This window comes from Drosophila innubila (assembly GCF_004354385.1).
Source record: "Drosophila innubila isolate TH190305 chromosome 3L unlocalized genomic scaffold, UK_Dinn_1.0 0_D_3L, whole genome shotgun sequence".
Lineage (NCBI taxonomy): Eukaryota > Metazoa > Arthropoda > Insecta > Diptera > Drosophilidae > Drosophila > Drosophila innubila.
Window position 1 is genome coordinate 3,903,290 of NW_022995376.1, and position 23,460 is coordinate 3,926,749.

At 33.6% G+C, this 23,460-nt stretch overlaps 4 protein-coding genes across 6 annotated transcripts; 2 read left to right on the top strand and 2 right to left on the bottom strand.

Annotated features, from left to right (window-relative positions):
- Nucleotides 1–335: 335 nt before the first annotated feature.
- On the top strand, nucleotides 336–5,841 carry LOC117788406 (mediator of RNA polymerase II transcription subunit 15). Of its 3 annotated transcripts, XM_034627171.1 has the most exons (5): nucleotides 336–658; nucleotides 762–915; nucleotides 981–1,777; nucleotides 4,319–4,488; nucleotides 4,547–5,841. In XM_034627171.1, exons 3-5 carry the CDS (start codon nucleotides 1,280–1,282, stop codon nucleotides 5,559–5,561), a joined length of 1,683 nt encoding a protein of 560 aa, XP_034483062.1. In that variant the 5' UTR covers nucleotides 336–658; nucleotides 762–915; nucleotides 981–1,279; the 3' UTR covers nucleotides 5,562–5,841. The 3 variants fall into 3 exon arrangements, with proteins under 3 accessions (XP_034483062.1, XP_034483061.1, XP_034483060.1); XM_034627170.1 differs by having other exon boundaries at nucleotides 765–1,777; XM_034627169.1 differs by having other exon boundaries at nucleotides 575–658; nucleotides 762–1,777.
- A 2,718-nt stretch (nucleotides 5,842–8,559) lies between these two features.
- Nucleotides 8,560–10,938, bottom strand: LOC117787909. The gene is made up of 2 exons (XM_034626538.1): nucleotides 10,784–10,938; nucleotides 8,560–9,433 (listed from the first exon to the last, which is right to left on the bottom strand). The coding sequence occupies exons 1-2, from the start codon at nucleotides 10,814–10,816 to the stop codon at nucleotides 8,681–8,683; spliced, it is 786 nt and encodes a 261-aa protein (XP_034482429.1). The 5' UTR covers nucleotides 10,817–10,938; the 3' UTR covers nucleotides 8,560–8,680.
- A 3,182-nt stretch (nucleotides 10,939–14,120) lies between these two features.
- On the top strand, nucleotides 14,121–14,712 carry LOC117786745. Its single transcript, XM_034625105.1, has one exon. The coding sequence runs from the start codon at nucleotides 14,134–14,136 to the stop codon at nucleotides 14,710–14,712; it is 579 nt and encodes a 192-aa protein (XP_034480996.1). The 5' UTR covers nucleotides 14,121–14,133.
- A 1,505-nt stretch (nucleotides 14,713–16,217) lies between these two features.
- LOC117787605 (calphotin) lies at nucleotides 16,218–21,498 on the bottom strand. The gene is made up of 3 exons (XM_034626173.1): nucleotides 21,264–21,498; nucleotides 17,740–18,767; nucleotides 16,218–16,877 (listed from the first exon to the last, which is right to left on the bottom strand). Exons 2-3 carry the CDS (start codon nucleotides 18,761–18,763, stop codon nucleotides 16,693–16,695), a joined length of 1,209 nt encoding a protein of 402 aa, XP_034482064.1. The 5' UTR covers nucleotides 18,764–18,767; nucleotides 21,264–21,498; the 3' UTR covers nucleotides 16,218–16,692.
- Between the last annotated feature and the right edge of the window lie 1,962 nt (nucleotides 21,499–23,460).

The following is a 23,460-nucleotide window of genomic DNA, read 5'->3' on the forward strand; positions in this document are numbered from 1 at the left end:
CAAAATGTACCAACAGCGCGTAGTTTAAATTAATTTTTAGTTTAATGACTATTTTTAATTGGAAATAAGATAAAATAAGGGCGAGTTCTGGGATTTTTTTGTGTCTCAGGTGGAGGAGTTGTGTAACCAAGAATTATTAAATTAAATCCAAAAATTTGACAATGTTCTAGCAAAAATACTACAAACATTTTCAAAAGTCTAGTTTTAAAATTATAGAAGTTTCAGATTTAAGCCCATTTTGGAAATGGATCACAAAATAAAAATGGGCTCAGATCCGTGAACCAAGCCTGCCAGCCCGTTTTATATATTTCAGCATGACTATTAAAGCCAGTTGGCAGCGCTGCCTTTGTACACATTTACATTAGTTTTTTGTTTATGTTGGGAAGTCGTCGGAAAATTCGGCTGTTTTCTCGGTGCACTACAATGAAAAGCTGCTAAAAAAGCTAATTATAAAAATCAGCGCAGCGCGCGGCCGTCTGTCGACGCATTGTTTTGTAAGTGCAGTCAGCAGAGGCAGCAGCAGCAGTCGTTGGGGAAAAGAAAATTATGTGAAGCAGAAACGCAATTTCTGTTTGTGTGTGTATGTACATTGTTTTTGTATGTGTATTGTGCAATGAAACTGGAAAACCATTATTATTAATGAAAACGCGTGAAATGTGTAAGTGCAACATTGAAAACGCAACAGACAATTGCAATTGCTTATAAGTTTAACATTTTCATGTTTTCTTTGGCTCTGCTTTGGCCCCTATTCTCTTTCGCAGCAGACGACAGCAGCAACTACAACAACAACGACTACCAACTCCTCCCACTTGTATGTGTGAGTGTGCGGGGTGCGCATTGAAGGGTGTTTGCGTATGTATGTGTATGTGTGCGTGCACGATAAAAGAGGACAATATATGAATGAATGTATGTATTGTATGTATATAAATGTCAAAGACCGCGACGCGTAATATGCACACACATTAATAATAACGCCAAAGGTCAAAAGTTAAGTTGAAAACAGGACCAAGGCGCCGCAATGTTATAAGACAGAGAGAGAGAGAGAGCAGCAGTGGCAACGAGTGCGAGAGAGAGAGATAGCGCGCTATTGCTGGTGTGAGTGCACTCAATAGGAACAAAGAGAAGAGCAAAGAGAGAAAAGGTCGACAGAATAACGGCTGAACAGCAGAGGAAGGCAAAACAAAAGACTGCTAAAAGCTAAACAAACAGCAAAACAACAAAAAACGAAACAACAACAACAATAATAAATAAAACATCAATACATAAGCGATAAACGAAAATGTCGGCGGCGGAGCTTGAAGCTGAAAGTTTCGCACAGGAGCAGCACCCACAGCACCCACAGCAACAACAACAACATCTGCCGCAACAACAACAACAATTTGAGCACTTAAGCAACAATAGCACTGCCAGTGATGCTGAAACAACCACATACGATGTGGATGTTGACGAGACCAACGATAACAATTATGATAGCAATAATGAAGATCAACATATGCAGCAAGTGCAACTACAACAGCAGCAACAGCAACAACAACAACAATTAGATCAACAGGGTGAATTGGGCATGGGATTATCACTGATGCAATCATCGCCACCACCGCACAGTTATCGACACTCGCGCGCCTATCGACACTTTAAGAATCCACCACAGCCGCACATGTGCATCCGCACCACAACGGAAACGGGCGAGGAACTGTTCATCAACGTCCTCAGCTGGACACGCATTGTAATACCACAGGAGCCCAGTGATCCCATACCTTTGTATGGAGGCATGCGCGTAAGTTGCTTTAAAAAATTGACAGTGAGGGACGAAAATCAATTTTTTTAAATGAAAAAATATTTTGATGTAGAATCAAATTAGAGGCCAAATAATGATCAAAATGATACTCCGCTTGAAAATCGGTTGAGTTTTGACAAAGTTATGACCGTTTGAAGTTTTTGAAAAAGTGTCAAGGGGTATGTATGGAAAGTGGAGAAAACATTGACAGTGAGGGAAATTTTTTTAAGTAAAAAATATTTTGATGTAGAATCAAATTAGAGGCCAAATAATGATCAAAATGATACTCAGCTTGAAAATCGGTTGAGTTTTGACAAAGTTATGACCGTTTGAAGTTTTTGAAAAAGTGTCAAGGGGTATGTATGGAAAGTGGAGAAAAAATTGACAGTGAGGGAAATTTTTTGAGTAAAAAATATTTTGATGCAGAATCAAATTAGAGGCCAAATAATGATCAAAACGATACTCCGCTTGAAAATCGGTTGAATTTTGGCAAAGTTATGACCGTTTGAAGTTTTTGAAAAAGTGTCTAGGGGTATGTATGGAAAGTAGAGAAAAAATTGACAGTGAGGGAAATTTTTTAAGTAAAAAATATTTTGATGCAGAATCAAATTAGAGGCCAAATAATGATCAAAACGATATTCGCTTGAAAATCAGTTGAGTTTTGCAAAGTTATGACCGTTTGAAGTTTTGAAAAAAAGTGTCAAGGGGTATGTATGGAAAGTGGAGAAAAAATTGACAGTGAGGGAAATTTTTTAAGTAAAAAATATTTTGATGCAGAATCAAATTAGAGGCCAAATAATGATCAAAACGATATTCCGTTTGAAAATCGGTTGAGTTTTGGCAAAGTTATGACCGTTTGAAGTTTTTGAAAAAGTGTCAAGGGGTATGTATGGAAAGTGGAGAAAAAATTGACAGTGAGGGGAATTTTTTTAGGTAAAAAATATTTTGATGCAGAATCAAATAAGAGGCCAAATAATGATCAAAACGATATTCCGCTTGAAAATCGGTTGAGTTTTGGCAAAGTTATGACCGTTTGAAGTTTTTGAAAAAGTGTCAAGGGGTATGTATGGAAAGTGGAGAAAAAATTGACAGTGAGGGAAATTTTTTAAGTAAAAAATATTTTGATGTAGAATAAAATAAGAGGCCAAATAATGATCAAAACGATATTCCGCTTGAAAATCGGTTGAGTTTTGGCAAAGTTATGACCGTTTGAAGTTTTTGAAAAAGTGTCAAGGGGTATGTATGTTTGGAAAGTTGGGAAAAAATTGACAGTGAGGGAAATTTTTTAAGTAAAAAATATTTTGATGCAGAATCAAATTAGAGGCCAAATAATGATCAAAACGATATTCCACTTGAAAATCGGTTGAGTTTTGGCAAAGTTATGACCGTTTAAAGTTTTTGAAAAAGTGTCAAGGTATGTATGGAAAGTGGAGAAAAATTGACAGTGAGGAATTTTTTAAAAAAAAAATATTTTGATGCAGAATCAAATAAGAGGCCAAATAATGATCAAAACGATATTCCGCTTGAAAATCGGTTGAGTTTTGGCAAAGTTATGACCGTTTGAAGTTTTTGAAAAAGTGTCAAGGGGTATATATGGAAAGTAGAGAAAAAATTGACAGTGAGGGAAATTTTTTAAGTAAAAAATATTTTGATGCAGAATCAAATTAGAGGCCAAATAATGATCAAAACGATATTCCGCTTGAAAATCGGTTGAGTTTTGGCAAAGTTATGACCGTTTGAAGTTTTTGAAAAAGTGTCAAGGGGTATGTATGTTTGGAAAGTTGGGAAAAAATTGACAGTGAGGGAAATTTTTTAAGTAAAAAATATTTTGATGCAGAATCAAATTAGAGGCCAAATAATGATCAAAACGATATTCCGCTTGAAAATCGGTTGAGTTTTGGCAAAGTTATGACCGTTTAAAGTTTTTGAAAAAGTGTCAAGGGGTATGTATGGAAAGTGGAGAAAAAATTGACAGTGAGGAATTTTTTAAGTAAAAAATATTTTGATGCAGAATCAAATTAGAGGCCAAATAATGATCAAAACGATATTCCGCTTGAAAATCGGTTGAGTTTTGGCAAAGTTATGACCGTTTGAAGTTTTTGAAAAAGTGTCAAGGGGTATGTATGGAAAGTGGAGAAAAAATTGACAGTGAGGGAAATTTTTTAAGTAAAAAATATTTTGATGTAGAATAAAATAAGAGGCCAAATAATGATCAAAATGACATTCCGCATGAAAATCGGTCAAGTTTCGGTCAAGTTATGACAATTTGAAGTTTGACATGATTTTTTACAGAATAATGAAACCTGTCAGAATCAAATTTAAAGTGTTGTTTTATACTAATTACGATATAGGGAGTCGATTAAAAGTGAAAACTTGAGTTTTAAAATTTTCAATTTTCAAAATTTCAAAGGGGGGACCCTATGGTTTGAAATTGAAATCAAGATTCAGATGGTGAAATTTCATAGTTTTTACTTGATGTTTATTTATTTAACTTTAACTTAAAAATTCTTCTAAAATATATTAATATAAATTATTTCATAGGTGCCACCTGGCAGTCCACGCAGTCCGCCTATAGTTTTCGCCGTTATGGCCAATCCTGAGGTGCTCAAGGATTCGGGACGCCACAGCAAGGATCCAGAGGAAAGGCGTGCTATGGTTGAGCTAATGTGTGACTTTGTGGAGGCTATGAATCCCGGCGTGAAACTAGTCAGGTACTTATACGAACGCTCTACACTTGTAGACATTAAAATAATTGGAATATTTTTATAGAAACGCCGTGATACTCAAGGATCGTGACATCTCCGGTGAGCTGAAAGATGTCTGGAATGCGGTGCAGGCGCAACGTGATCGTGAGCGCGAGGAGCAAATGTTGCAGCAACGTCAACAGCAGCATTATCAAAATATAACCACACAACAAATGTTTCCCAAGTCGCCCGATGCGGCGCGTGCGGGGAGTTCAACCCAATCGAGTGGTGCTGAAATCGGCTTGCCGCCCGCTTACAATGCGGATCTGATTTCAGTTGAACAACATGGTAACAGCCCAGGTCAAGGCCAAGGCCAAGGCCAAGGCAATGCCAATGGCATCACATTGGCTGTATTCGCTCAACAGCTGGACAACAAGGTGGCCAGCGAGCAGCTGGAGGAGCAACAGCAAGAGCAACAAGTGGAGACAGCAGCTGGCGAGGGTTGTGTGGATCAAACGGATGCAGGTGTCAATGGTGTCAATGGTACAGGGAATCCTTCAGCCACACCAGAGCAGCAGTCAGAGAAAGAAGCGGAAATAAAATCCGTTGCAACTGTTGCCAGCACAAACAGCACAGCAACAACAGTCACAGCCACAACCACAACCACGAGCACAACAACTACAACTGCTGCTCAATCCCCAGCCACGCCTCCGGCAGCAACAGCCACGCCCCCACCAGTTCAACCAACAAAAAAGGAAAAACTTGGCGGCTTCTTGCCAAACGGTTGCATTTTCCCGCGTTTCAAAAACAACAAGCACAAGGACAAGGACAGCAATCACAAGGAGAGCAAAAGCAAAGAGAAAACGCTGCTGAATGCACTCAAGAAAAGCAAGGAGAAAAAGGTGGCGCCCAGCGAACAGACGGTCAGTGAGAAAAGCGATAATGGCACCACACAATACGAGAAGAACTGCATCAATAATCTCGAGTGTGAAGTGCAGAAACTCGATTTAAATGGCAGCAACAACGACAACAACATGTTCATCAAACTGAAAGTGGCGCCAACAAGTGCAACAACAGCTGCTGCAGCTGCCGCCAAGTAGATAAGTATATGAGTATAAGATGATAACAATTTGATAACGATTGAATAATGATAATGATGATTACAACAACGACAAATGTCGGTAAGTGAGAAATGATAGACAGAGATAACTACCCAAAACTAGCACTTCACTAGCACCTAGGCGTATACAAGATTTACATATATATACAAGAATACGTTTATATACAATATATATACAGTATATATACAATATACACAGTTGTATCAGTCAATTTTTGAAAGAAGAAATATAATTAAAAGCAGACTCTCAAATCGATAGAAGTTAAAGTTGTGCCATGCTCCATTCATACAACAAAATCACGCACATACATATGCAATAGTATATATACAGTATGTCAAGAAATTGTATTGACCCACAAAAAATTCCATATTTTTATTATTTTGCCAATTTTTTCCATATTTATTCAATGTTTATTAAAGCAAGTTAGAGTACGAGATTTAGTGAGAACCTCTGGTTGTTTTTAAAGTAAAAAACAAATTTGAGAATTTTTTTCTTTGTCAAAAGAAATCTGATATCGGTACAGTTAGTCACGTATTTTTTTTGACAAAATAAATAGTTCACATAAATATTTTATTTTTCAAAAATATATCTTCACATTTTCTACTACTTAATTATGGTTTTTATAAAAAATAAATATATAAAGAGATCTAACTAATTATTTTCCTTGCAACACGAATTACTTGACCTACTGTATGTGCAGATACATATGTATATGGCGTTGTTTAACAATAGTTTCTCCAGAATTCTTCCCCGGCATACATACGTACATACGTAACATGAATAAAAAGTATTTATATAGTTCAATATTTGTATGTTTCGCATACAGTTTGCCTTATATACAAACCGAGAGAGACATTTAAAAAAAAAATAACATAGAGAAAACAGTAAGGAAAATACATAAACAAAAATGGAAATATCTTAAATAAGGTCATCTAATCAATGGCAATCGAAACCGTAACTCATGCGCCAAATTATCATCTGAATAGAACTCAAAACTCAGCACTGGAAATTGCACCTACTACAACATCTACTAATATTATACATACATAGATCTTAACTCTAGACTTCACTTGCAAAAATTTCCTTTCCATCAATTTAAAAATGAAATACAACAAACATAAAAGTATTACGAATTTTCACTCCTTTTTACCACACACTCAAAATGATCTCCAATGCTTTTGAAGTTGATCTTGAGATGAACTCGACTGAACGACGTAGGCTCTATAAAGTACCTGTTGTACCTTGGTATAACTACATAAACTATATACTATTGGGTATATCTGCAAGACGCTAATATGTTTTTATTTTTCAATTATATGTTATTATACAAATTTTATTCTCTTAGAGCTTACAATTTTATTTCATTATTAGTAGACTCTTTGCATTACAATTTTTACTTAAATTTTTTGCTTTTTAACATATTTTTTTCTATCATTTGTTCTTCTTAAAATTCCCGAAAAATGTGAATTTTTTTAAGCTGTGTAAAAAAGAAAAAGTTTAAATGATGTTTGTAAGCAAAAGAATGAATATAATAATTATTCCTATGTTTTTCAGAAATTGTTTCGAAAATAGAATAAAGTGTCTCAGAAAATTGCAATTCTTGTTAGCAGCTGCTTTATACTATTTATTAAATTTTTTATAATTATTTATATTGTTTAATCTTTTACACTTCAACGTCGTTTTCAAAAAATATTTCGAGCGATCTTTCAACTTCAAAATGCAAACATCTACGAATATATTCACATTCACACACACTCACTCAACCACAAATTCGAATAATATTCAGAATAGTACTTGCAACTGCAACTGCAACTCTCAATATTGGACTGATTAAAGCTGCCATATATAGATAACATACATATGCACACATACATACACGTACACGTATGTCTGTGCATATGTATGCACTTTTATAATGTTTGCTTTTCAATTTAACGAAATTCAATTGTGATTCATTTGAAAATCAAATTTTTTTTGTGTTTTAACATCGAAAACTATTTTCAACGCTATTATTTTTATTGAAAATGCATTTTTAATGTACACAAATTGTATACTACAAGAAATTAAAATTCTATTTTCATTTTAACGAGTAATTAAAAACAATGCCCCAAATAAATTGAGCGCTAAAACTTTGGTAATGCCGAAGTTGAAATACCCTTTGCAGTCGGATTAGAAATTGAAATTTATAGAGCATGACTTTAAATACTCCTCAAAAATTATTTGAATTACTTGGTATTATATATTTAAAAAAAAATAATATCTTTAAAATACAATTAAACTGATTTGGCAACTCGTTCTGTAAGGGTATAGAAATTGTGCTTTAATTTTAATGCAGCGCCTAAAAGCATGCACTGAAAATTTGTACACACTTTCTCCTTACAAATTTCCACTCCCCCCTTCTCCACCAGTTGCTCCTTAGTGCCATACAACACGGGGCAAAAATAAAATGCTAAAATTTAAAATTAAAAATATTTGAAATATAAATTTATTTAGTGCGGTTTAAATTACGATTAAAATTACATAAATTATGATTAAAGTTTTATGTGAGTTGCAAATGAAATTAACACAATTTAATTAACTTATAAATGTTAGTTTTAACTGGTTGTAAATGGGAAAAATGCCCACAAAAACAGGAACAACAAACAACAACAACAAGAAAAAATCCATCATATTATAATTAAAATCAACTAAATTAAGTTAAAAGTCTTGCAACTGAAGAGCAAAGTGAAAGCAATAATTTTACTTGAAAAAGCAGCAAAAAATAAAAATAAAATATAAATGAAACAATTAAAGTAAAAAATGCGTTTAAATGTAAATGTAACAAAAACAACAACTAAAATGTTAAAATAAACATAAATAAAACGAAATCAAATTATACAAGTGGGCGGGACATAAAACAAAATTAATATAATAAAAGAAAAACCAAACCACATTTTATATATGTAATAAAAAAAAGTAAAAAAAATAAAAGAACGTATTTGAGAAATGTAAATAGCTGCTGTTTTATTTAATGTCGTTGAATAAATATTTAGAGTTATATTATTTCTATAATGTGTAGACTATAATGGGTGCTAATGGAATACAGAATCATCTCTAATTTATTCATCCTTGTTGTTGATGGAACGCAGATGTTCGAGCTCCTCACGTTCCGCCTTGTTGCGCAACAGCGGCGTATTATAGTCGAAGGCATAGAAGAAGCCCTTGGGCTCACCAGTCTCCTCGGGACCGGGCACATAGGGTTTCTCCTCATGCACATATTCGCGGGTCTCGGCCTCGGTAGGTTCGTAGCGACCCTCGCCCGTCTGGTATTCGGCAGCATAGGGATCGGGATTGTGACCAGCGGCGGCGGCAAGTTCACCCCAGAGTCGGAAATGCTCCTCCTCGGCCTTCAGCACAGCGGGAGTTTTGGTGGCGGGCAACTTGAGATGCGCCGGACGATTGTCCTCGACATGGAAGCCAGTGTTGTCAGCATAATACTGGGCCACAAAGTCACGTCCATGTGGCTGAACATATTTGTAGGAGCCGCTGACCTTGCCGGTCTCATCACGCTTCTCGTTCTTGCCCTGATTCCAATCCTTATAGCCATAGACGTACTGTCCCAGACCATCCTGGCCATGATACTGATGCGCATCGTAGTGCTCCTCCACATACTCCTCGGGATGCTCAATCACACGTCCCATATACACAAATTCTCCCTTCTCATTTCTTGCTTCGGGTAGCGGATTCTCTCCAGTCTTTGGGGCAAATTCAATCTCATTAACGCCACGCAGTTGAGCGCTGTTTAAATATTGTTGCGCCTCCTCTGGCGTGATGTTAATCTTGAATATATTCTCGGCGCTGGCCAAACTGATCTGTAAATATATATGGTAATAAAAGAGACGCGTGGGTGAGTTTACTTTATTTTTTATTTTTGGCTATTATTATTCCCACGTTTCGCGGGTTTTTGGTTTAAAATGAGCAAGATAGAAGACTTGATACCCTTTAAATAAAATATTTGAGCACATGACAGCTGTTGATATATTATTCCGATTTGAATAAAATTTGTTTAGGATAATTAAAATATTATTTAATAAATAAGTTGTGAGTTACGTAAGAATTTATTCCGATTTGAACAAAATTGTTTTTACTAAGATATCTTAAAGAACAAGATGTTTTTATCAGGTGTGTTCCAGAAATCTCTAGAGATTTTGAAATAAAATGTTTTTAAAAACAACCGTTCGAAATGTTGGTGCTCCTAAAATATCGGAAATTTAATTTTTTAAATTTAAAGATATTTTAATTTAATAAATATTTAATTTTGACAAATCTCTCAAAACTTTTCTAGACTTTTGAAAGCAATGGTTTCTTTTTTCAGGAACACTAACAATTGCTTTTAGGTTGTTTTAGCGCTGTTATAGATTTCAAGAACACATCTGTATACAATATCTGGACTTAGGACCGTTGGTTTCTATGTCTAATATATGGTATGGTAGTCCGAATTTAAATAAATTTAGTCACAGTGTACTAAGTATCATTAAATAATTAAATGAAGAGGTTGGTTGAGATATTTCAATGAATAATGAAGCTTTTCATACTAAAATTTGATGTTCGACTGATCGTTCCTATGACAACTATATAATATCTATATCCGAAGGGTTTGTTACTAATAGACACTCCATCTGTAGCTAATAGATGGAACTATCATGAATAAAACATAGCTTCAAAGCAGAGAAACTACTCAATTTACATAGAAACAGACAGACAACCGGATATAACTGTGAACAGAAGTCCACGCAAGTGACGAAAGCATCTCGAAGGGTTAACTAAACTCATTATACCGTTCTAAAATATACTTTATGGTTACTTTTATGCCTCTTTTTTTTTAGAACGTAACGCATTTCGTGATAAATTTATAGTATACTCTCTCAGGGCATAAGAATAGGTCTATAATTATCGGACTGATTAAGATGATGTCATTTATCTAACACGACATTTGCACATGTAACAAATTTGCACATTGATAGCGCAAATACGTCGACTAAACTAAACACACATAACATATTTGCACTCTGCCAGTCACATTTGACATTTTTACAACCCGGATTTCTAATTGAATACGCTCTAAAGATGTTCGAATCCAATCGTTATTGTTTCTTTATTTTTCATATGCATATTAGAGCGGTCTTTTATTTTATTTTATATATTTTTTTTTGGCTACTAACCAGCATGAATGCGGCTAAAACGAAACACTTCATATTCAAACTTGTTTATCACTGTGGAGTCTTTAACTTTATATATTTTTTTTAATATAGTACGATCTATCAGTTATCGTGTGTTCACTGTTCTGCGCTGGGCGAGCTACTAATAACCAAATAACTTAAAGCAAAGCTTTTATACTAACTTTTAGCTTAGCAGCTTATTGTTGTTATTGCTATTGTTTTGTTTTTGTTTTTGATTTTTTTTTTTTTTTTTTGCATAAAATTAGCATTTGAGCGTTGAATGAAGATGTGCCCGTAAAGCTGTCCGGTTTCTTACTCAGCATCATCACAACAACGACAACAGCAACAACTTTTGAAGTTCATCAACAACGTTGCTCAAATTCACACTTCTCACGCGTCCAACATCGCATCATTAATGTTATGTATGTTTGTGTTGTTGTAGGTGTGTTCTCGTATGCTCAATTAGTTATTAAATAATAATATTTATTTTACCATTTTTCTTCTTTTTTTTGTAGAATATGTATTTCATTGGTTTACAGGCAGCCGCAAGTGTCTGTCGCAGTTTAAGTGGCATTTTGTGAGCTCGTCGCTTGTCAGTTATCTCAAAATTGAGTATTTATAATACCCTGTAACAGCTTACAACTGTGGGTATATCGCAAGCGTAGCATCGCTTACATCTTACTATTTTTTAAACAATTTTTATACACTTTGAATCGTTGAGAAATATTAAAAATTGCTCACTTTTCTCAAATGACATTTCAAGTAAAGTATTTTATATTTAAAAAAAATGCACCGGTTTCTAGAAACAAGAATATTTTTTTATGTATATTTTTTTAAAGAAAGAAAAGTTGTCCTTTTAATTTTTTTATGCTTATTTTATTGACGAAATTATTTATAGACGAAATGTCTTACGATTAAGATTTTTGTCTAAATTTTAATTTGTTCATTATAAAGTTGAGGTTATTTATAACAACTTAAAGATTTGTTGACGTGAAATGTAAAGAAATTAATGTCAAATTCAAAAATATCTCTTTGAAAATGTCCTAAAAAGTGTTTTCTAAAAATTAGTCAAAGAGTTGTCTACTAAAAAGGCTTTAAAAACGAAATTTTTTGTTTTTTATTAAGTGTAGTTTTAAATACCCAGATATATCCATATGCTATTAGTTCATACTTAACTTGAATAAGTTTTAAAAAGTGCCAAGCAACTTTTGAATTTAAGAGTAGAGTTTGATTTTTTTAAACTTTGTTTCTTATATTTTAACGAGAATCCATAAATTTTAAACGTTTTAAAGGTATTAACCCCTTATTATATCTACTTCGATCAACTTCCAAAGCTCAAACGAATTTCTTTCTGCAACAAATCTTTTATATTATATGCTATTGTAATCACTGAAGATTCTTTAGTAAATATTTCATAATTCTCTTAAACGAGATACCATTATTTTTTTTTTATTATAAAGATCAGAGCGATAAGTTATTAAAGTAAGATGAGAAATTGCATATATTAACAACTGAATCAAAGAAGTTAAGCTGGTTCCGTAGACATCATTTAAAGCTAAACCTGATATAAAAAATACATATAAATTTATTTATGGAATTGGGTAGCAAGTTGTCGTATAATGTAGACTGCAAACATTTGCTCACTTGTCTGTCTGTTGCCAATGGGCAATGATTTATATATTATTAAACATTTTGTGAGCACTTCCATTAATTTTTTTTTTTTTAACTCTAATTAATGCAAAATAATGAGAGGGGTGGAGAGGGGTACAGGTTTTGGGTTTCCTGTAGAGAAGCCGCTCGGCGGAAGTTTTCTGTTTGGACAAGCTTTGAATACTTGACGTCTGACTTATGCATAATTAGATGGGTAATCATATCTCTTATGTGCGCTATCAAATGTCCGCAATAAGTACGTACTTAATTCCGCAAGTTTGTTGCCTAAGTCTTTTTGCAAGCACTGAGAAATGATTCTACATTATTTTATTTTCTGGATCGTGTAAGGGCCAAACCTTAAGCTGTCCATTCAAACTGCGCAGTTTTCGAATACAAAATTACAAAATGATTTGGCTATTTAATTAAGTAATTATTTAAGTTGCACGCTTCGATGTTTCGAGATTTTTCATTACGTGTTTCATTAAGTGTTTAATCGTTGAAACAAATTTTAAATGCCAATCTATACATATTATCGAACATTAAGAAGATTGGATTCCTATTTCTATTTTTTTCTATTTTATTTATCAAATTTTATTGACGCAAATGGCGTCTTTGTGGCTTTTGCGTTTCGATGAGTCCCAAAAAAAAATATTCTAGATAACTTGTATTCTATAATGATTCACCAACAGGTTAACATACTTTCTGTTCTTGGCAACAACATATTTATATTGTTTTTTTTTTTGTCTTCTTCTGTTATTTCATGCATTAAAATCGCCGCTAATGAGTTTCCTATAAATATAATTCTGTGATTTCTGCAATTTCTGGAATTGACACGAAAACAACATCAACAAATGCAAATATTTCAAATACTTTTGAATCATTTTTAAACTGAAATATTTTGTAAATATGTTTGTTCTTCTTGTTGTTTTCAGCGATGATGCAAAAGTCTAAATAAAAACGCAGACCTAATTTTTAAAAGCCGGTTTTATACTGTTGTATTGTTAAATAAATTCTTTATATTATTATTAAGTCGCTTTGTGAACTTATTTATGACAAACACTAGTCAACAACATGCGCAGCAAGCTTATATCATTGCTAATAAAATTATTAATTAAACAAATTATTTTGTTTTCCAATCATTTTTTTTAAATTAATTTTTAATTTATTTTTTTTAATTTAAAAATTTGTCACACTTTTGTTAATTAGTGTAAGTATTAAAAAAAAAAGGCAATGGCCGAGACAGACTTTGGTTTCTGACCGATTCTCTATAGTATTTATAAGTATTCTTAGCACTTTCACTGCCAAAAAGCACAAGTCTGACAATATTACGTATACGTAATATAGCAAATTTGTATCTATTGACTCTAGAGAGCATGTATAACAGATAAAATGTACAAACAGCTCGTACTGCAATGCAAATAAGTAACTCAAACATTATATTTTGAGAGAGCTGAGCTCGAAGAGTTGGACAAGTGCCCAACAGGTAAACAGCAACAACAGCAACAACATGAAAGCAAACAGCACTCAAAATGACTTACATACCGAGGGAAGAGGCTCAAAACGCAGCAGTGGAAATAAGTGAAATAACAGAGACTTAAGTTGACCAAAAGCAGTGCAATATCAAGCGACTTGGCGAACAGTTCACCTTATAAAGTAACCAAGAAAAATAACTTAAAAGAATTTATAGAAAAATTGCATTAAAGATGCAGCTAAAAGAGCTGCTTCCCTGGTTGTTGTTGTTGCCGGCGTTGCAAGCAGCCGTCTTGCCACTGGATGTATCACTTGGATTACCTTTGGAGTCCGAGAAATTTGGTTATCTGGAGCTCAAACCAAATGGCACTTTGATCTTGAGTCAAGCAGACAATCAAAGTGGCAGTCAACTGCAGAATTTGTTGCTGTTGCGCAGTGTGTTGCAAGCCTTGAAGTTGCAACCAACAGTGGGTCAGGCCAAACTCAACATCAAGATCTATGGGGATGGTGTGGAGCAAAAGTTTCCGCCGATATTGGAGAATGTTTTGCAGCGCATTCAAACGTTCTTCTCCATCTATCGCTATACGGACACGAGTCGCCCTGTGCGCCAGGAGAAACTCACCACAGAGCCGCCCAAGAAATTGCAAACGAGCACCACTGAAATCGTAGAGAATCTAAATGCTAATGATAACATAGCTACAGTTCCGCCTTTACATGATGATTACATTACAGTGGGCGAAGAAGATAATGAAATCATAGCTACAGATCCGCCGCTGCAGCATGATTACATTACAGTGGGCGAAGATGAGTGAAAAATGTTATTAAAAATATTAATTACATTTTCAATTTATTTTATCGAAATTTTCTCATATTTATTAACATTTATATTTGCATTTATTAATTATAGATTATTTATATATTTCAGTGAATAAAAAAATGTATAAGAAACTTTTATTTGAGTTGATTTAATTTTTTAAATTTATTTTTTAATTTATTTGCATTAATTAATGATGCGTTATATTACAGTGAGTGAAAAATTATATAAAATATTTTGATTCCTTTAAGTATAAAATCAGTAAAATTTTATTATGTATAATATATTTATTTAAATTTTTTTAACCTCGACATGTGCATTTATTGATACGCAAAATAATTAAATTGACAAAATTTATTAAAAATTTTAATTCTTTTTCAATATTTATACCTATATACTTACATTTATTAGCATTTATTAATATGCAGAATGATGATATTACAGTAAACGAAAATCCTTGACAAAAGATATTTAAAATTTTAATTTTAATTGATTTGAATTAATATATACTTATTTATATTTATTTGCATTTATTGATAATAATAAGATTACAATGATTAAAAATTGTATTAGAAATTTTAATGAATTTAAATTTGTATGGTTACTAAAAATTTGAATGAAATAAACTTTTAATTCAATTAAATTATATTCTATTTTTTTCGTTTTACTTTCGCATTAATTTGAGTTCAACTTTTACTGACTGAGCACAAATAAAGATTGAATGGGACGTCTTCATTGTTGTGACTGTAACACGTGAGGGCGTGGCCAGCTGTCCCCCTTTTTTGTTGGCCCTGTCTTATGGTTGGGCACGTCTTCGGGTCTGCTTAGTATGCGTTGTCGCGTATGGATCGCGATTTATGTTCACCTCTCCATGATATGTGCAATATTTTTATGCTGCATGGAATTTCTGGGCCGCACTTAGGGACATTGCATAATTTTGGCCAGGTTGTTCACCAAGTTTGCCAACAGTTGCTGCCTCAATAAGTTCTGGAGTGACTGAAGTAAACCAGGAGTTATATGTTAATTTTAACTTGAAGTCTTAATTAGCACTAAAAGCTGAATATATGTGGGATCTATTCGTAAAAATGGTTTTATATACATATAAAGTCATTCTGATGACTTTTCTTTATATTTGCATTTAGATAGTTAAAAATATATCAGATTTATCTTCTTCATAGAATATTTTAGAACCAACTGCCAGTTTTTGCTTATGGCTTGAAATCGGCACAATTTTCTTTCAGTTTTCTCACGTTCGTTGCTTAAATCTTTTGTAAGTTCGTTGCCTAAGTCTCTTTTCAACTGTATTCCTGATATGGGAAGCCATAATGTATTCTATTTTTCACCTCCATAGACTTCTAGAATCAACTCCCAGTTTTCTTCTATATCTTGATTAGAGCACATTTTTCTCAAGTTCGTTGCTTCAGTCTTTTGCAAGTTCGTTGCCTAAGTCTTTTGCTTACAACTTCTCCCCCAACAAGATTCCTGGAATAAAACGCAAACAACTCAATTTACATTTTACATTCACTTTTTTTTATTGTTCTGTTTTACTTTTTCAATTGTTATGGTTATGAATATAATGAATGATGATGCATGATGATTATGAACGTCACGTTACGCATAGATGTTTGTTTGTCTGTTTATGAATGAACGTATATGTAGATGTTTGTTTGTTTGTTTGTTTGATGTTTATTTTTATTATGCATTTTTTTTTATGATTTTCTTGTCGTTTTTTTTTTGTTTTGTATGCTGTTAATTAATGTGTTTCGGAAAATGTTGGAAATTGTATGCACGCTCTCTGTCTGTGACTGTGTTAGTAACTAAATGTATTAACCCACGTCCTGGCTTTGGCCAAGGCACGTAACAGTTGGAGTTTGTAGAGTACCAAAGTTGCCCATAGTATATGTGTGTGTGTGTATGTATGTATGTGTGTGTACGGTGATGTATGGTGATTGGTTGTGCGTGGTTTCAGTTGTCTGGCTTAGGCCTCTGGCGCTGCTTTGAGCTCACTGTCAATGGCCTGTGGTGCCTCGGGCTGTGCCAGTGCTGCCAGTGGTGCCAGTGGTGCTTGTGGTGCTTGTGGTGCTTGTGGCTCGGCAATCGGTGCAAGCGCCTCGGGTTCTGGAATGGCCTTCAGTTGTTGCTCCTCCTGCTGCAGGGCTTTGGCTAAGAGAGAAAGAGAGATAGATATTGATAAAAATTTTTGCAAAAAATATTTATGCCATGAAAAATTTGTCGATTATCACCAGTTTTGTAATTTTTTTTAACCTTTCAGTTTTAGTGCTACAACTTTAGGATACTTATTTTAGTTGTTAATTTAAAATCTCATTTCATTATTTTATTTTTATATTTAAACTATGTTTAGTCGACTGCTTTATTTGGTTTAATTAAATATGAATATGAAATTATTTTCTAAATTTTTTTTTCACTAATTCTTGATTTTCTAGGTCATTAAAATTACTTAATGAAAAAATTATAGATTTTAATCGTATAATTAGTGTAGTATAATTATTTAAATAATTATTTAACTTGGGATTATGATGACATTTTAGTCAAAATCTTATATATTGACGCGATAAAAAACGAATGGAATATATATACTTTTTTTTTGCGAATCAAACCTATATTGAAAAAGATGTATGTATACTTCCCTAATTTCTTTCATTTTCTTGTGAATTTTTCGATCAATAATTTATTTTAATTTTTAAGTTAAGAAAAATTTGAGTTTTTTAAAAGTATCTACCTTAACATATTATTATATTTATAATTTTTTTTATGTTTTTATATTTATTGATCGAAGTCTTTTAGATCATGAAACTTTTATTTCTAGAGCTGAATAATTTTCTGAAGAATTGGGTTTAGTAAAAATATTTCTTATTCTTTTCAAGAATTAAACTTTAAATGACATTTTAATATTAAATGATTTTTAAAGTTCATAAAAGAATATCAAGAAATATAATAGAATTTTCGTATCCAAACTGAGCAAATTTAAGAATTCGCCTTGGTTAAGTTTATGCTGGCAACTTACGTTCCTCCTGGATGGCTTCTTTGATGGATTCCTTAATTGATTCCTTAATTTGCTTAAGGACTTCCTTGGGAATCTCGGCGCTTGGCTGCTCCTGTTTGATGGCATTGCTCTCCTCCAGCTGACGTGCAGCAATCTCAGCCTTCAATTCAGGTGCCTCGGCAGCGGCAGCCGGAATAATGGGCTGTGCCGGCAGCTGCTCCAATGGCTGCTCCGCCAACTCTGGCAACTTCTGCTCCTTGAGCAGAGGCTGAGCCTCGGGCAACTCGGGCGCTGCAGCTGGAGCAGCAGCTGGAGCAGCAGCTGGAACTGGAGCTAGAGCTGCAGCTGGAACGGCTAAGGCTGCTTCAAGAGCTGCCTCGGGTTTGGGTTCGATGGCCTGGAGCGGAGCATCATCGTCTTGAAGGCTGCGCGCACGTATGGCCGAGATGGGCCAGGTGTAAACCGGAGTGTGAACCGATGTGACAACGGGAGTGCTGTACACATGTGGCAGACTGTAGAAGTGACGGGCTTCGGCTGCAATCAATGGTTGTGTATTCGCCGGCGTCTCAATCAGTTCAATCTTCTCGTTCTTCTCCTGCTCATCCTTGGCACTGGGCGAGGGGAAGAAGCCGGGGAAGAAACCAGCGCCAGCTGAAGCCGCCTGAGATGCAGCCTCACCGAATTGTCCAGCAATAACCTGAATATTTTCCTGTGCCTGCTGCTGAGCATTTTGTATGGCCTCCAGTTGTTTGCCCTCCACTGATTGATATGGAATTTGGGCACGTCCAGTGGCCACCACTTCGGTCACCTTGGGCACTACGGAGGCAGCTGTGCCGGCGGGCACGTAGACAATGGTCTCCTCATGATGCGGACCCGAGACACGCGCCAATGGCGACAATCCATGGACATAACGCACCGCTGGCTCCAGATGCACCTGCGCCTGTGGTGTCACAATCACAATATGCTGGGCCGGCTCCACAACCGACTGCAGTGGATTCGCCTGGCTGCCCACTGCCAGCAGGCAGAACAACGCTAGCTTGAACATCTTCCTAAAGCAAACCAAGGACGAAGAACGAAAAGATCGAAAAGATTGTACGCTTAAAAGGGTTGAAACGGGAAACAAGATTTATAAGAATCCTAAATAGAATATACTTACATATATGCTAATTTTTACAAAAAATTAACAGTGAAAAACTAATAATTTAATACTATTAAAGTTCACTTTAAACATAGTATCTGAATAATTTATAAATTTATTGTAAAAATATTTAAAAATATTCCGATCTACAAAAAAAAATATTATATTATGAAATAGTAATTTAATTTTTCATTTTTATTTTCAAAAATCACAGTATTATTCTGTTTTTTTTATTTTTATTACAAAAAAAAAATTAAATTAAAATTATTTAAATGCATTTTAATAATCATAAACGTTTTACTTTCTTTCCCTTATTATAATGAAAGTAAAAATGCATAGTAATTTTCATTATTATAAAAGTTTTATTATTTTAAATTTTATTATTTTTGTTCATCTTTGGAATGTGCAAAACAAATTTATTTTAATTTTTTCTTAAAAAAAAAAAATAAATAAAAAAAAATAAAAAATAAAAAAAATAAATAAATAAAATTAAAAATAAAATAGTATAGCTGAGATTTTCTTATTCAACCAGATAATTTTTTTTAAATTCGATACTTTTCTTAATCTTTTTTAGCGATCCCTGCTATATAGCTTTTATAGAATCAGCACCTATCACTGCCATAATTCTTATAGCTATAAAGCTCCCAGTTTTTTTCCCATAGAATATTCTAAGTTTTGTCAAGTTTGTTGCTTCAATCTTTGGCAAGTTCGTCGCCTAAGTCTTTTGTTTCAATAGGGTAAAAAGACTTTAAACCTTAATGTCTTGTTGTCTTATGGTCTGCATGTCTAGTTGCAACTGCGACAAACAGGTATGTCCAGTGTTTGGGCTATTTATAGTTGGCTAACCAAAGTCCATTCTAAATTTAACATTATTAATGCAAGAGTGTGTGTGATGGCCACAGGATGCGCACTATTAACCGGTTTGCAGTTTGATTGGCTCGTGGAAAAGCCACCACTTCTGGTATACATACCTATTAAGTACTTGCAACTTTGCAACTTACAACTTGCAACTTGCAACTTGAGGCAATGCAACTATGATTATAAGCCACTCTTCATGGCCAACTCTTTTGATTGCACTCGTTTGTTCTACGTGCGGCTAATAACTGGTTTGGGCTAAAAAAAAGAGGCTTCTTTTCTGATCATATCTCTGAGGGCATCTCGAATTGCCCCTCGAGCTTATGTTTACCTTACCAGATTTTCACAGTCCCTTGGAGTAGGTGAATTTTTTTTTTATAGGCTTGTTTTCTTACGCTTGAGTAATGTAACAAATTATTTATTCTATATAATTAAAGTACGTATAAATTTAACTCGTGAATATTCTGCATTCTACGAACATGTAAAATTTAAATTTTTTTTAGGTGTCTTTAAGCTGTTTTTAATTTTAATTTAGCGTAAACTTTACAAGATCTTCTCTATGCTACTTTTAATTTATTAAAAAATTTAAAATACTTGCGTTTTTCTTTAACTAATAAATTTTTAAAATTTCCGATATATGTTTTTTTTTTAATATTTGTAAAGAAATAATAAAAATGTTCAATTCAATATAATTAGAGAGAATTCAAAATTTAAGATATATTTTATTCTAGAAAATTTTCAATTTATAGACATTCTAATGTGCAAGCCATAATTTTATCAATATAAAATTTGTTGGAGCAAATTTGTATACTTTAAATTAACATATGACATATTTAGCTACGCTGCAGTTTTTTTTTGTTCAAAATTTATTACCATGATAACATCGCAGAATAAAGTAATAATTAACGCTTTATGAAGCATTAACTCCAAAAATTCAGACTTTTTATGAACTTAGTTTTGATTGATTCTATGATTTCATTCATTTATTATTTTTGCCTAAAACTGTCAAATAACTTGTGAATTAAAAGCTTGCTTTTATGAACAAAGCTAACAAACTTTAATAACTCTAAAATTAATTTAATATTCATGCTGAGCAGACATGAAAATGTTTATTATGTTAATTATGATTATTTAAATATTTGTAATACGTTTTTCATGCTAATCTTAGCTTATGATAATGAAACTATTCGTATAACTATAATTTTCAACATTAATTCAAAGATTATCATCTAATATTATGAGAATTACGAGAAAAACACAGAATTAATTTATTGCGGTCTATTTTCTAAAGATTAACAACTTGGTTAACTGAAAAAAAAAAACACAGCATCTGCAGCTTCCAACTGGTTTCCTTAAGTTTATTAGCTAAATTAATGGGCTCATAAAAAAGATTTAACTAGTAGCTGAGAATTTATTTTCGCTTTTCTATGGCTAAAGTAATGTACCTGCGCCTACTGTGCCAAATTCATGGACATAACTTTCTAAATGTTCTGCAAACTGTGACCTCAAAGCACAAAACTTGACATTAAGAGTTAAAGATTAGAGAACTTACCTTAGGACAGCTGCTTCAAACTGAGTTTTATGTGATACTGTGCTCAGTTCTTTTTTCGGACTTGAAACACTTTCGAAAAAAAGCCGCACTTAAATCCGCAACGTAAAGAAAAACTATGAAAATGATCACAAGAGATGCTTAAAGTTGGCACAATTTATATGTTGTACTTGTTGTTGGTTGGTTGTGTGTGCTACTATGGTCTACTATGGAGTCTTCAGTCTTCAGTGTTTAGTCTTCAGTCTTGACACGGCGACCACTTCAAGGAAACTGGTGGCCAATGCAGACAGCGATGGGCCTTTTATAATGTGCGGCTCGAGACTCGGAGACTCGGCGACTTGATACTGACCTAGCGCAAGAACAAAGAAAGAGAACCAGAAGAACAAGCTAACAACAACAACAACAATGTTGAAAATGTGCAGCTTCCCGCAGGAAAGCATTAAGGGGTGCAATGGCGAGGAAAGAAGCGAGGGAAACAGATAGCCAAAAGGAGCACACGCAAAGCAGGCGGCAAATGACCAAAGTTGGCTCTAAGCAAAAGCGACAACAACAAGCACTCATACTCATACTCACACTCACATTCATACTCATACGAACATTTATTGTAAGTACGATTGTCACTTTATGAAAATGTTTTGTACCAAAGCTCGATTTGTACCAAGCGCTTATTTATACTAATATATATATTTTTTTAAGCACCAATAAATTTTTTTTTTATTTATAAAAGGGAAAATTAAATTTAAAAATCATTTGATTTTTTACTTAATCTTATCATTTTGTTTGCTTTTCAGTTTTTAAATTTCATATAATGTTATTTAATTATAATATTAATAAATGCATATATAACTCATGAATCAGTCAGAATAAACAGCTTTGGATTTATTTATTGGTCTCTCGGTTTTCTAATATTATTTTAAAATCTTATATTTTTACGTCGACTGTTGACGTCCAAAAAATTACGTTAAATAAGTGAAAAAATACTAAAACAAAGTAAGATTAAATGTTTTCTTTATAATTGTAAGAAAACTATAATATTTGAAAGTCTTATTAACTTAGTTATTCATGACATATAAATGCTAAAGCCTATTTAAAGAGTTTTTTTCCATACACTTGACTTAAGATATAATTATAAAATTAATGTACCATTTTAAAAATAACTCTTGTAATGTACCACGGAATAAGTGGTTGTGCACTGTAAAAAATTAAGTTCTCAATGCATTTATGAGACTTCTTAGTTTTGTGAAATAAATATTAATTTGAAAGACTTTCGAACCACAAAAAAAAGAAAAAGAAGAATAAAAAGAATCCAATTAAATGCGTAGACAGTTGGAAGATGTTCCCAAACTGGAAGTTATACATAATTAACAACAAATAAAAATGGCACTTTTCAAATCAAATCTATTAAAATTAGCATTTTTGAAATTTTTTTCTTAAAGAAAATATGAAAAAAATGATAGACAAATATTTTTAATATTTGAAACTGTTTTTTTTTTTTATCAGTGTATGTACTTGTTGTACACTTGCAGAGGGTTCTGGTTTCAGGCAACAGATACAATGGTATGAGGTACCAGTTACCACAGCTAACAGCTCCCAGTTACGAGTTACCAGTTGCCAGTTACCATTTACCAGTTACCTGGTTCTTGTCGGCAGATGGTCAACGTAGATGTTGTTGTCTTGGTCTTCGTCTTGGTCTTGGTCTTGGTCAAGTTCTTGGTCTGTTCGAAGTTTGTTAAACCTGCATTGTAATAGAAGTCAAGCGCTGCGAAATATAACCACATTGACAGCCAGACTCACGACCATCCATGGAAGCCCTGGCATTGGAAACTGGTTCAGGTGCAAATTGAATACATTTCTGCTTGCATTTACCCCCACTCCTCACTCTTTCCTCTCTCTCTCTACTCTGCCAGCTAGATTTATTTTTATGTTGCCTACACCGCCTGCTGCGGCGGAAAAGATTAATCAAGATTTGCACATGCTTGCGCACTTATATCTTATGCCATCTTCTGAATCTTCTGCAACGTCTCCTTCTTTTCGATATTCTTCCATTCTTTTTATAGAATTTATTTCGTTATAAAATATAATCACAGCTTGCAGCTATTAGATATGCAATCGTCCTCCTCCTTCTCCTCCTACTTCTACTTCGTCTTCTCCTTCTCCTTCTCCATCTGCGCCTGCTGGCAGGCTATACAAATTTAATAAA